Source organism: Quercus robur, chromosome 11, assembly GCF_932294415.1.
Source record: "Quercus robur chromosome 11, dhQueRobu3.1, whole genome shotgun sequence".
NCBI classification, from domain to species: Eukaryota; Viridiplantae; Streptophyta; class Magnoliopsida; order Fagales; family Fagaceae; genus Quercus; species Quercus robur.
Window position 1 is genome coordinate 53,157,182 of NC_065544.1, and position 14,331 is coordinate 53,171,512.

General features: G+C 32.2%; 1 protein-coding gene and 1 non-coding gene across 2 annotated transcripts; both read right to left on the reverse strand.

The window, feature by feature from the left end:
- Positions 1-1,637: 1,637 nt before the first annotated feature.
- LOC126707861 (U4 spliceosomal RNA) lies at positions 1,638-1,793 on the reverse strand. Its single transcript, XR_007649153.1, has one exon. It is a non-coding gene; the product is annotated as a U4 spliceosomal RNA (small nuclear RNA).
- A 236-nt stretch (positions 1,794-2,029) lies between these two features.
- LOC126706884 (acetylserotonin O-methyltransferase-like) lies at positions 2,030-3,881 on the reverse strand. Its single transcript, XM_050406457.1, has 2 exons — positions 3,069-3,881; positions 2,030-2,506 (listed from the first exon to the last, which is right to left on the reverse strand). Exons 1-2 carry the CDS (start codon positions 3,825-3,827, stop codon positions 2,210-2,212), a joined length of 1,056 nt encoding a protein of 351 aa, XP_050262414.1. The 5' UTR covers positions 3,828-3,881; the 3' UTR covers positions 2,030-2,209.
- Between the last annotated feature and the right edge of the window lie 10,450 nt (positions 3,882-14,331).

Below are 14,331 nucleotides of genomic sequence, written 5' to 3' on the forward strand. Positions count from 1 at the left end.
GACACCACCACCCAGGCATTTGCTAATTAATAACTTTATTTGTTAAGTTGGCCTCAAATGAATTAGTGCAGAGATGCAACAACTCTTTGATGTGACTTGTTATGAATGATGTATGATTAAAATGGCACAACTGACACAGTGTGGATTGTTTTCATAAATTAAAATCATGAAAATGATGGCCATGATGAGTTCATGTAAAAATATGCTACTAATCACATTAATAAGTTATGAAATAAATTTGTAAAAATATTTGTACCCCGCATAATACTCTCATATATGTCCACATCTCTTTCAAAAATTTCTATATATATCCACAAATTTGATGTGCTTTTTTTCCTGGTAATAAAAAGTTACTGTAATTAATAAGAACTATTCTTTATAGGGTGGCGGTTGTGTCCAGTGACCAGTTCCACTAAACTCGTTGATTGGACACATTCGTATCGCAATGTGTACAATCCATTGAACACAAGCCGTTCCCTTTTCTATATTCACACAACATGTACTGGTAAATGGAATAGGCTAAAACAAAAGGTTAGCAATTATATAAATGAGACAAAAAGTTTTGAGAACTAGATATTGTAGGACTTTACCCAGAAAAGGGAGCCCTTCTAGAAATTCACAAAGGCCAAGGCTGAACCTAGGCCTAAGAGGGGGTTTGGAAATTTTTCTTGAAAGCTCGGATTTGTGTAAATACACAAGAGCTTATTTAGACCCTTCAATAAAAATTACGGCTATAGAGCTTTTACTCTAACTTATACTAAGTGCAGAATAAGGGTAAATAAGTGCAAACAACCGTTATCACTACCCTAAGTCATATTTATCCATTATCAACAATAAAAGTAAAGCTTAAGAGTAGGGAAGAGAGATGTAAACACAAGATAACACCGAGATGTGTTATCGAAGAGGAAAGCAAAGAACTTTGCGAAAAACCTCTTTACGACCCTCCAAGTCAAAATCGATCCACTAGAGAATAAAGTTGAAGCATATGAATAACAAAAGACCCTCCAAGCTTAGTCTATCTCATGCACTTGAGCCTCCAAACTCTTGCTACCAACTGGCTTCTCGGAACCTTGTCTTCTCTAACTTTCCAGATCCCGCAATATAGCCCGATTGCATCCGCCAATGAATGACTCCTTCCAATACTTCCCAATAGTACTAAAATCTCACTTGACACTTAGAATAGGTGTGGTAAGTATTTGGGCTATCAACCTCTCAAGGATCTAGAGATGGAGAGGTAGGAGTTGAGGAAAACCACAAGGAAATGTGTAGATGATTGTGGGTATAATAATCTCTAACTCTCAAGTGTATTTTCTAGAGTTTTTTCTCAGAAAAGCACTTCTTACAATTTGTGGGTAATGGGTGTATATATAGTATGGGTAAAAACTTGGTAAAACAAAACATAACTTTTAGCCAAACAGAATGATTTGTGAGTACTTTGCGGATTGGCCTTACTTGCGAGACACTCGTGAAAATCTCTAGGCTGGCATGACTCTTCATCTTCTAGTCATGTGCTCTACACGTGGCTCTTTCGCGAGTAAGCTTCTCGCGAGATACTCGCGAAAACCACTTGTTCATCCTTTTAAGCTTAAGTCTTCACACTCTCTCACACTCATCCTTTACAATTAAAAATCCACATACATATAGGGAAATATGATTGAAGAAATTACAATAAAATTTGGCATGAAATTAAAGCCAACATAAAATAGTTATAAATTACAATTTTACAGTTACCAGCAATAGACACACCTCGGTTAGAACCTCACTAGCTGCGTCACTGCCCCGAGTGCAAAGATGCTTAGCCAAATGCTTTTGCTCTATTTTTATATTTATCTAATAGAGCTCAGTATGTCATACACAAACCATGTGGGACTACTGCGGCTTCAACCATATGTTTGGTTTCGCTTTCTCCTTTATTCATTGCATTTTCTTAATGAACAAAACGTGTTTCTCAACCAACTTGTTAGTTTTCACCAATAATAAATCAATACGAGATTAATTTTACTTCGGATTGAATTCAGATGCAGAAACAAAAAGCAGAAAATTTTCATAATCATAGATTAATAGATTGCAATTAAAACCAAGCGACCTACACCAACTCAAACAGTCAAACTGGTCTTCTCTTAGTAGCCATTACAACATAGATTGACTTATTACCACTTAAAATTAGAGATAAACAACAACACCATGTTCCTTAACTTAAACATATAGATTATGGAAATGCTTCAATTACTGATTGCACAGCATGAATGGTTTTCACTGTGTATCTACTGAATCCAGCCTCCCCAAGAACAAATCCCCATTCTTTCAACGTCCTCTCTTTGCCGCTATTAGTATGAGCCATCATCGCCATGTCTAGTGCTAGCTTCACATCGGTTAGCTTATCTTTTTCTGCTTCTTCAATCACCGCATCAACAATTATTACCTTTCCTTTATTCTCCAGAACAGCTTCTCTGCATTTTTTAAGGATTTGGATGCACTCATTGTCTCCCCAATCATGCAGGACCCACTGCAATTCATAAAGGTCAATTTCATAATCAAAAGAGCTGAATATCATTAAGAGTATAAAAACCTTTTCTTATCAATAATTGTACCATACAAGGAGCTGCGAGAGATATATCTAGTGTGCTTCAAATAATTTATATATATATATATATATATATATATATATATATATATAATGTGCTTCATATTTCCAATAACAGTCTTACCTAGTAGGTAATGTATACAAGTAAATATCGCAGCTAGTTTAACCACATGCTTTCTTTCTTAAGTGGCATCCTAAACGCAAATGAGCTAAGTAAATGACCAAAACTTTAGGTATAGTTATTTTCTATTTTATTTATTTTTATCTCCAATTAAATTCAACTATCGGTGCATGCATTAACCGCAATGGTCTAATGCAACATAAACTATATTATCTTTCTTTAATGGCAGTAAATTCAACTATGTGATTTATCGGTTAATTCAACTGTTTAGTTGAATTTATTGAAAAACTTAAGATATAAGTTCTAAAGGAATTGTACTTAAGTTTTACTGATAAAAGATAATATTTTCTTTTCGGACCCTACCTTCAGGAAAACTGCATCAGCCTTTGGAACACTTTCAAACATGTCACCCCCAACATTTTCAACTCCACTAATCACGCCTGCAACAGAAACAACATGAGGTTGATCAAAGTTGATGCCTCGAAGCCATGGAAATGCCTTAACCAACACCTTCAAAGTTTTTCCATTGCCCCCACCCACGTCGACCAAACTGCTAAGCCCATCAAACACCTCAGGGCAACCATGAATCATTGCTGGCACTATCACCCTAGCATCACAAGCCATTGCTTCATTGATGAGTTGGCCGTGAGCAGGATTTGAAGCTGAATAGCTCCATATATCTTCACCATGTGCCACCTCAAATGACGAAGTACCATTGGCTAGAACACGTGCACTTAGACTAAGCCATGGTGTCAGCATCACTGGGCTACTCTCTAGCAAAATCAAAGCAGCCATGCTATGTTCTCCATGTTTCATCAAACGACGAGATAGAGGTGTTTGTGCATAACCTGGGGAGCCTTGGCGAGTGAGTTTCCCCTTGAATATTCCTCGGTACATTAGGAACCTCATAATGCGGAAAAGAGGGGAAGGAGCACATCCTAGAGTTGATGACAACTCAGAGAGTGTCATGGGGCTTCCATGGCTTTCAATGGCATCAGCTATCCCAAGATCAATGGCACACTTGACTACAGCCATTTCTGTGAACCCAAATATGTATTTCCAGATATCCACTTCTGCTTGTTCTTCCTCGTTCCATTTTTCCTCTCTTTGTGTTTTTTCCATTTCTCTCAGTTTGAGCAATCTTTTCCTTATGGTTGTGTTGATACTTGAGACAGGTTCAAGGGTCACATATATATAAAAAGAAAGAGCCTTTGCAAAATAGGAATGAAGATACCACTGAGATCCTTTCACCATTATTTTTCTATTTTTTTATTGCTTTTGTGGTAATCCAGCAACAAAGACTTTGGTCTCTATTTTGGAGTGGTATTGCTTTATTTATATTTTTAAAAAAGAGTGGTTGGGGAATGTGTTTAGTGCTTTTCATATTAATACATAATGTTAGTCTTATTTCACCTGGTCTATCGGGGTAGCATCTAGTGTTGATGCCTGGGTTTTGGGCTCTTAGGAATGGCTTGATGCTTTGTATTAGTTTAATCCTTCTGGTAGTTGAGATAGAGATTGATGCTAAAGTTGTGCTTGGCTGGGTTATTGAAGAATTAATAGTAATTTATATCTCGTTTCTCCTATCATGGATTACAGGACCCTTATTAACCAAATTCTTGTTTGTGTAGCAAATAAATGTGTAAATGCTTTGGCTAGAAAGAGATCAAATTCAAGCCAAGATATTATGTTTTTTGATTGTCCACCTGTGAACTTATGTATGTTGTTATTTCATGACAATTTTGGTCTGTATTATGAGAGGCTGCGGCCTCTGCATGCGGTTTTAGATTCTGTTAATACAATTTGATTTCTACCAAAAAAAAAAAAAAAATGTTTGTTTTATAGATATGATAGGATTTAAGCTTCTAATGTTTGATCCATGATAATTGTCCATTACCTTTAGATTAAGACAACAATAAATATCTTTTTGGTGTAAGTGAATTGATCTTAAGTCCCTTATTCAAGGACTAGAAACTACACTAGTTGAACCAAACAGAACCTACTAATTATTTTTAAAAAGATTATTTAAGAACTTACTAATGTTAACTGTAAGATGCTTGAGACAATCTAATACATATATATCTTGCTTAATATTTATACAAGATTGATAATTTAAGAACCTATTAATGTTAACCTTATAAGATGCTTGAGACAATCTTATACTTATCTTGCTTAATATTTGTACAATTTTCCAATTGGCTAAAATTCCATATAGTTTTGTAACTTGATGAATCACGTAGCTAGTGATTACACTGTCTAGATTAATCAATATAGCAAACCACACGTTTGGCTTCAATGGGCATCTGATGTCCAGGGCTGCATCACTGTTGAGAACCAAATGTGCTTTAGTTTCGTTGGCTGATGTATGGCGTGTTTTTGGTAAAACAGGTATTGCATGTGCTTAAAATTTTTTATTGTTTGTGTATTGATTCCAAATCCTTTAGTCAGATATGGATATTATCAAACGCCAAATGCATGATGATTATCAGATAATAGATTAATTGGTCGATTTTTACTGGCTCTTTCAATTATCTTTTGTTTGCCACAGGGACGGCTAAGGGAGACTGTGCCCCCAAATTTTTTTAAAATATTAAATAGTAGATATATATTTAAGATTTTTGAAAATAAGCCTAAGAAAAATTATATTTGCCCCCCTCGACTTCGAATCCTAGGTCCGTCCCTGGTTGGTTGGTAACTTATAAAACCGAAGTCTTTGAAGCTTTCACAATTTTCTACGTTAACACAATATTTAAAAAATAATTTTTTTTGATAAATTTAAAAAATAAAATTAAAAACTCTTTTCACTAAAAAAAATCCGGATGCTTATCTTAAAAAAAAAAAAAAAAGCGTTAGACACAAACTCAACTTTGGAAACACGATTGGAGTCTGCAAGAGAATAGGCAGAAACCCCAAAAACTGAAAACCCTAGACCCAAATCCTTCTTCTTTGTCTCCACTCCCATCTGATCGAATGCTTATCTTAAAAAAAGAAAAAAAAAAAAAAACGTTAGACACAAACACAAACTCAGCTTGGGAACACGATTGGAGTCTGCAAGAGAATACGCATGAAACCCCAAAACTGAAAACCCTAGACGCAAATCCTTCTCCTTGGTCGTCACTCCCATCTGAGTCAATCTCTTTCCGACAACGGTAAGCGATCAAAACCTTGCTCCATAAAAAAAATAAAAATTATGATTTTCTATTTTCTGATCGGTTTGATAAAGAGGTTTTTGTGTGTTTTTGTTGTTGGAATTCTGGATTTTAAGTTTCAGTCTTAGAATTCAATCTCAAAGTAAACAAAAATAGAAATACGTGTTTGATTTGATTCTCTCTCTTATATACCTACCCCTGTTTTTGTTGTCTATTTGGGTTTGAGTTATAATATACATACATATATGTTTAGATCTTTCAATTGATTTTTGTCTGTTAAATGGATCTTAATATGCTTTTTATGTTGTTTTGGTTTTCAAAATTTGTAAAATTAAATCAATTGAGAAAATTTTATATTGGGTTTTTGTTTTTAAATGGTTTATTACATTCTGTTTGCAACTAAACTGTGTATTGTAGTTTTAGCTGTGTTTCTCTTTGTATCTGTAATTGATTTTGGAACTCTGTAACTGAGTTTAGTAGTATGTTTTGACTACAATATTTTTTGAAGTGAGTCACATCTTCAATATTTTAAATAGCTATTAAAATGGTGATAGTCAATTATTATTTTTATTTTTGTGGAAACTGAGCTATGGGTTTAAATTTGTTTAGTGGAAATTGAGCGAAATTGGTGTGGAGTACGTTTTTGGCTTTGGTGGAGTTATCAACTTGCTTTCATCACATAACATTCCTGATAATCTTAGTGGAATTGGTGTGGAGTACGTTGAGGTTAGACATTCATTACATTGTTCAGATTGTGTGTCGCAACTCAATCTAAATTTTATATGTTGAGGATGCTATGCTACCTTAGCGAAATTGGTGTGGGTAGATTTTTTGTCGCCCATGTGACCCAAGTGTTTAAAACTTTTTTCAACACAAGCAGAAAATTGTAGAGTGTAGTTTAACATTGTTAAAATTTTAGAAATGCTCGTGAGCACAGTGTTGTTTAGTTTTTCAGATTTGAATATTGTTCAGATTTTTTATCTTCAAACACATGAACGTATAGACATGCAAGGTATGATGCAGTTGACACATTGATTAGATAAGATACATTCAAATACTTGTAAGGTTGCAAGACTATAGCTAAAAGTAACTGCATAAAACAAAATGGAATTCTTAAATTAATTAGAGGATTTAGTTTAGGCTTTTGCTTTTAATTTCTGGGTTCCTTTGCCTCTATAAATTACTGGTCACTATGGAAAACATGAGTTGAAGTTAGCTAACAGTAGCAACTATGGTGATGCAGGTGATTGTTTTTTCATTGGATAGAAACATTGAAATTTTTATGCTAATCTCTTCAATTCTTGAAGAAAATAACATATATAGGAAGAGTTTTCATTTTTTTTTTAAAATTTTTTATATGAGGGTAAGCTGCCTGCTCTCACAATCAAATTGTTTGATTGATGCCTCAAAAAACTGTGTTTGAAGTGGTGCTGACGGGAGGAGATTTCTCCTTGATCATCAACTGCTATCTCTACAATTTTATGTGCGTGGCTTTCCTTGCATCATTCTATTCTATTTGATGCAGTTTTGGTTTATTATTTTGTCTTTACAACTGTTAATGTTGATTATAATTTCTCTGTAAGTGAACATAAGTGGAAACGCATTTAGAATATATCACTAAATCAATTACCTATTTAAATAATTCCTAGTAATTCATGTTGACAATGACACTGATTTTGGGTTTTTGCTCATTTAATTGGATGTCTAATACCATCCTATCTTAGCAACTCGATTCATGAGAAAGTTAGGAAAATTGTTGGAACTACCTTGCTTGAGATGGTTTGAATTTTTTTTTTCCTTTTGGATTTTTATTTTATTTTATTTTTGTTTGGAAGACTGCACAAATTTTGACAACATTATCAAGCCACTAAGCCTTTGTGAATTGCACTCAGCATGCCTTTAGTTTTGGTTTGGCATAAACTTGAAACAAATTCCATAAATATCTAGATTTTTGGCTTTTGTATTCTTAATGTTTGAGGTCTCAGGTCATGTTGTATTTATATATGGCAAAAGATAGTACCATTTTCCACCTTAGCACAATTCATACTGGTATTTTTTTTATAACTGGATATATTGAAGTTTTTTTGTGTGTGAATAATCTATTTTGTTATTTATTTCTGAATTCATGATGAAAACCAATGGAATACTTATTTTCATGAAGATTATAGAAATGTTGAAATTTTTTAATAATTCAATAGTTTGGGTGGGGTTATTATGAAATTTATTGACATTAAGAGTGTTTGGTTTTACATTGTAAATCTTTGATGTATTGGTATAATTTGGTGTTATACTTGATACTAATTTGGTGAAAAATTTAGTAGCTTGAAGAAGTTGAGAAAAGAGAAGAGCCTAAGAAAGGGAGGAAATACATTCTTGAAAAGCATTAGATAAAGCTTGAAGATGTAAGCACAATTGTATATTACTTATAAAACCAAATGTAAGAACACATTATGATTATTGTAATATATTACTTCATAATATTTGTATTTATTTCATTTTTAATATTACTTCATAATATTACACGTTTCATCCTATATTAGAGCCAATTTAGCTTTCAATAATTGAAATTTGAGAAATGTTTAAACCCGAACATGTTAGCATTTGATTTAAAACAATCCTGTGCATCGCACGGGTTAGCGACTAGTAATATATATATGCGACAGGTTTATAAAAGGTAAAACTACAAGACCCAACAGATGCATTTGCAAATTGCCAAATGGAATAAATATTAAATAATCAACACGCCGTAAAATTAAATAAATAAATCACAAAAAAGGTACATCTGGAAATTTCCCCAAATTACGTGGCATATATGTTCCATATCTTAAAAGTACATCAAGTTTTTCCTTTTTTAATTTATTTTTCTCCTTTGATTAAGCTAGTAATAGATTATTAAAAGTTGCTATTGAATGTGCTAAGTTTACTCACTTCCCAGTTCCTACTCTCAATCTTGTTATGCTGGGTTTTGGGAGCCTTGCAGAATTCTCAAAGGTTAGACAATTTTCAGTCATCAATGGAAACACGCATCTTGATTAGAACCATACTTATGATGGTTTTGGATTGGATAGAAAAATGAAATATTAAGATATGAGTTGGATATCGGTCAATTGGTGCACAATTTTTTTTTTTTTTTCGTAAGAACACATAGCTTTAATTAGAAGTCAGGACCTATGTAAGTTAAAAAGTAAACCCATACTCCTTAAAAAAAAAATGTAAACCCATACACTCAATCTAATATTCTCGTCTGATTACATATTCATATCACCCTTATTAATCTAACTTAAATGTACACTTAGACCTCTAACCTTTCTATAAAAGAAAAATGTACTATATATCTCTTACTCAAAGAATTTTTGAATTGGTTTATACTAACACAATTACATTTTAAACCCTATAGTTTAGGGGTGTAAAAAAAAAAAACCAAATATTTTAGAAAGCAAAAAAATTAAACATTAACCATGAGTTTGTTGATGACAAATATTGTTATGTCAGGCTCAAGATGGAATAGTGCATTCTAAGTTGCACCAACACAAACACGGGTACGGATACGGGGGTATGACAATTTTTGAAAAATAAGGGTACGACACAGCGTGAGTACGACAATTAAATAATTAATTAAATTTTATATTTAGGCATATTTTTTTTAATATTTTTAGATATAAAATACGTTTATGTCTAGAATTTAAATTATGTAAGAACTACAAATAAGTAAACTAACACCCAAAGTAGTACAATAATACACATAAAATGTTTAGAGTACAAACCAAAAGTTTAAATAGGCTATTCAACATCAAACTAAATTCATAATAAACATTATAATTTATAACGCAAAGGGCTAAGTAAAGAAACAAAAAAAAAAAAAAAAATACTCAGTATAACATAGTGACAATGAGAGTGGGATTAAAAAAAAAAAAACACGTTATAAGTAAAAAGTAACACTAAATAGTACACCCCATTCACCCAAACCACATCTGAAAGAAAGATAAAAAAAAAAAGAGAGCAAGAGAAGACAAGAGGTCTGACCTGTCCACGCTGAGAGATAGAGAGAGAGATTGGAAGGAACGGCATCGATGGTGACTATCTATGAAGCTCGCTGACTCGCCGATCAGCTCGATCTAGCACCAGCGAGGGACAGAGGGCAGGTGTGGGTTTCAACTTTCACGGTAATGACTTCTCAGACTCTAAGCCTTTTTGTTTTAGGGTATATCACAAAATCAACGGTAATGATTTGTCCATTTGTCAAAATCTGTGATTTTCTAGGTTTTTTTATTTATTTTTTATTTATTTATTTTATTTTATTTTATTTTATTTTATTTTTTTTCACTCTAGTGTTTCCACTCTAGCGTTTCCACCGTGTTGGAGTTGTGTCGGTGCCATGTTGGAAAAGCAAAAAAAAAACATCGCTTGGACACCGGAGTCTAGCTAGTTTTATTGGTATCGGTGTTCGACACGTGTCGGACATCGGTACTTCGTCAAAAATGGCGTGTCAGTGCAACCTAGAGTGCATTGCATTGTGTAAAAAAAAAGGAAAGAAAAGAATAGCAATTCATTCGACTGGAGTTAACGCGTGCGCATAGAGAGAGAGAGAGAGAGATGGCAAGTCTACCAACTCCAACAGGAAATAATTATGAAAATTAAATATACAAGGAATTAAAAATCAATTGCTATTTAATTAAAAGAAAATTGCATATATTAATTTGGGATGATGTTTGTAATTCTTTTGTATAAAGATGCTCTTGTATCAAAAGAATGTACTTTATCATATATTAAAGACGTAACCTTTATACTTTTGAAGTAAGTCGTTAGACAGAATTACATAATTTTTCTTGTGTGTGATAGGTTTTTTTTTTTTTTTTTTTTTTTTTTTTTTTTTTTTTTTTCACTCGTTAAAATTAAAATAAAATGAAAAAAATATTGCAGAGAAAATTGAGTGGAACCAATCATATAAAAATCACAAACTAATGCAATAATAACACGAAAGGTAACTCATCTACACAAAATTAGGGGTGACAAAATTGGATACGATCCGCGAACTTGACACGACACGACATGAAATTAGTATGTTATGGGTTGAGACTTAATGGGTTCATTTCATATTCATGTTGACATGATTAACCCGTTTAATAAAGGCGTTGGGTTAGTGTTCAAGATATGGAATCCGTTTGACTTGTTTAGTTAAATGACATTTTACCAATATACCCTTCAAACTCTAAGTATATAAACTTATTAGTTGTTGTACTTTATTTTCTTTGACATCTTGTGATTAATTATTTGTGATATTGAGATATGCTTTAGTTTTGAATGATTATTTATGATGCAATTACTCATTAGTTCTAAATTTTATATTAAAAATATTTATTTGCTTGTTTTTTCATAATTTTTTTTTTTCATTTTTTGATAAAATTTGATAAACAGGTCGACATGATTAACCCGTTTAATAAATGGGTTGTGTTAAGGTTGCGAAATCTTGACCCGTTTTATAAACATGTCGGGTTAGTGTTGAACTATATAATCGGATACCCATAAGTTGGCACGACACGAACTCGACACGTAAACACAAATTCCCACCCCTACACAAGATGTAGTCTAGATAGTTTTTTATTATTTTATTATTATTATTTTTTAATGCTATATATGGCCCCATGTGTTTTGTCATGTTCTTGTGCAATATGTATATACTATATATTATATTATCAAGTTGATGTTGAAGTGATGCATATATAATAATGTTAAAACTTGTTAGGCATGTCATGATAGTTGGCATATTAGTTGGATGCATAAATTAAACGTGTTGATTAGTTGTTTTGTCTTACATTTTCCTTATTTGGATGCTAGCAGTGATGAGAGATAAATGTGTGTATTTTTCTTTCCATAATTCCAAGCTCCTTAAGCATGTGACATATTTCAATATTAGTGTCAACAAATCAAATCTTTCTTATAAGACACCTTCCCTCCTATAAATCCCTTAGCATGAGGGTTTTCAAAAATATATGGAAAAATTTTCACTCCAAACTAGAAAAACCCTTCAAACTCCTCTTACATATTTTAATTGAATGTGTGTATTTTGAAATTTTAATCATTGGATTACATGTTTTATTATATCTTCCATGCTTACAAACTTTCAAGAAGATCAAAGATCAATAATTATATCATCAATAATATGTTTAAATTTCAAATTTTTGTAGTAAAAATTTATTCATAAGAAATAAGTTTATTGAGTGAATAGTAAATAATATCTAATTTGAATGAAATTTAGCATATGCCTGTTAAGAGCATAAAGAACATGCAATTCAACCATTAGATTTTCGAAATTCACATTGAATAAAAAATGTAGAGTTATATTGTAAGGAGCCTAAAAGTACTATGGATAAAGGTTTGAGGAAAATGTGTGTCTAGTGATGACACTGGTGCAAAGGAGTTGGTCGATTATATTGGCTGGTCTAAGGTTATTGATGTATAAATATGTGGAAAATGGCTTTGAAAGCTAGCCAGGCTTTGCTGAGGTAGGTAATAACCTTACTAGTGTGTTGGTGTTAAGATAATGATGTTGGTTTTTGTTTAATATATCCTCTGTAGTTCCATGCTCCACATGTAACTTTTGGAAATGTATTTTTTGAATTTAAAATAGTGTTTAGTTCAAATGTGCAAATTGTGAAATGTAAATTTGAATTATGATTTCAATTTAAATGTTCGATAGTGAAATGTTTGTCAAATATTATGCTTGTGTTCTTTGTGGTGTTATGTGACATAATTATCCATCTAATGCAAGAATAGTTAACAAATTTTCTTTTAGCTTCAATGGCCTTCCGTATCTGATATCACAACCACAACAATAGTATGCCAAAGCCAAATAACATCTCATTGCATTGCAAATAATTTTGAAAGGTACATAATGGATTTTAGCAAACCAGCTTCAATATAACATGCTACAACTTACAAAAACTCATTAAAAGAGTAAACTTTATTACAACACTTTTAAAAGCGTTGTAATAGGCCATCAATAGAAGGAAAAGAGTAAATCCTATTACAGCGCTTTTAAAAGAGTTGTAATAGGCCACCTACCGAAGGGAAAAAAAGTAAACCCTATTATTACAGCGCTTTTAAAAGCACTATAGCAGGCCATGTCAATAGAAGGAAAATAGTAAACCCTATTACAATGCTATTAAAAGTGCTGTAATAGGCTATCAATAGAAGGAAAAGAGTAAACCCTATTACAACACTTTTAAAGTGATGTAATAGGTCACTTAAAAAATATATATATAAAAATAAAAATATTAATGTAACAATAATAATGAAAAAAAATTAATAGGAAATAATTATTTTAATTTGAAACCTATAGCGGCGGTTTTGAAATCGTTAAAATAGGTTTACATATGAAGAACCCTAAAGTAGCGATTTTAAAACCGCATGAATAGGCTGTTTACCAAAAAAAAAAAAAAACACAATGAAAATTAAACCCTATAGTAGCGGTTTTAAAACACCGTAAGGCCACTTATACTAGTAGTTTAAAAAATTGCCACTATAGGAGATCTATAGTAGCGGTTTAGAAAGTGTTGGCTTTAAACTGCCGTACTAGGTCAACCTATACCAACGGTTTCTAAAAGCATCGCTATTGGTTGTCCTATTACGGCGGTTTCGAAAAGCTTTGGGAAAAAAAACACTGGTGTAGGATGAGTTTTTTGTAGTGTGGTCACAAGATGCCCGTTACTAAATATTTCAACAATTACGTTTATATTATTTGATTGTCATCGGCTCAACCCCAGACAATTGCCTACGGTTAACAAATAGAAATGGCCTCATAATTTTGGTCCAAAAGAATATATTTCATACTTATTTACTTTTTCTTTTGGAAAAGTTTTTATTTCTAACTAAATTTAAAGAAATCCATAAACATTTTTTTTCTTTCCATCTCACTTAAATCAAAAGTTATCTCCCTCCCCCCCTCTCTCTCTTCCACCCAAAATTAACTCTCAATTTTGAGAGAGAACAAATCCCCTCGACTTGGACCTATTATACAACCCTAATGGGACTCCCCCGCTCTCCATCCCCATGAATCAATCATATCTCTTGATAAACATCAAAATATTGATATAGACACCACCACCCAAGCATTGCTAATAATATTATTTGATAAGTTGGCCTCTCTATATTGATATTTATAGAAATGCAACATCTGTTGATATCAATTGTTATGAATGATATATAATAAAAGCGATATCAATAATGAATTCATGTAAGAATATGTTACTGATCACAAATTTCTATATTAATAAGTTGTGAAAAAATTTGAATTTGTAACATTTCTCTTATATTTATCCACATCTCTCTCAAAAAATTTGATGTGCTTTTCTTCTTGGCAATAAAAAGTTACGGCAATTAATAGGAGTATTTTTAAAAAGTTTCTAATTTAATTTATTTTAATATTCACATGTTAGCAATTAAATAAGACAATAAGTTTTGAGAACTAGTAATTGTAG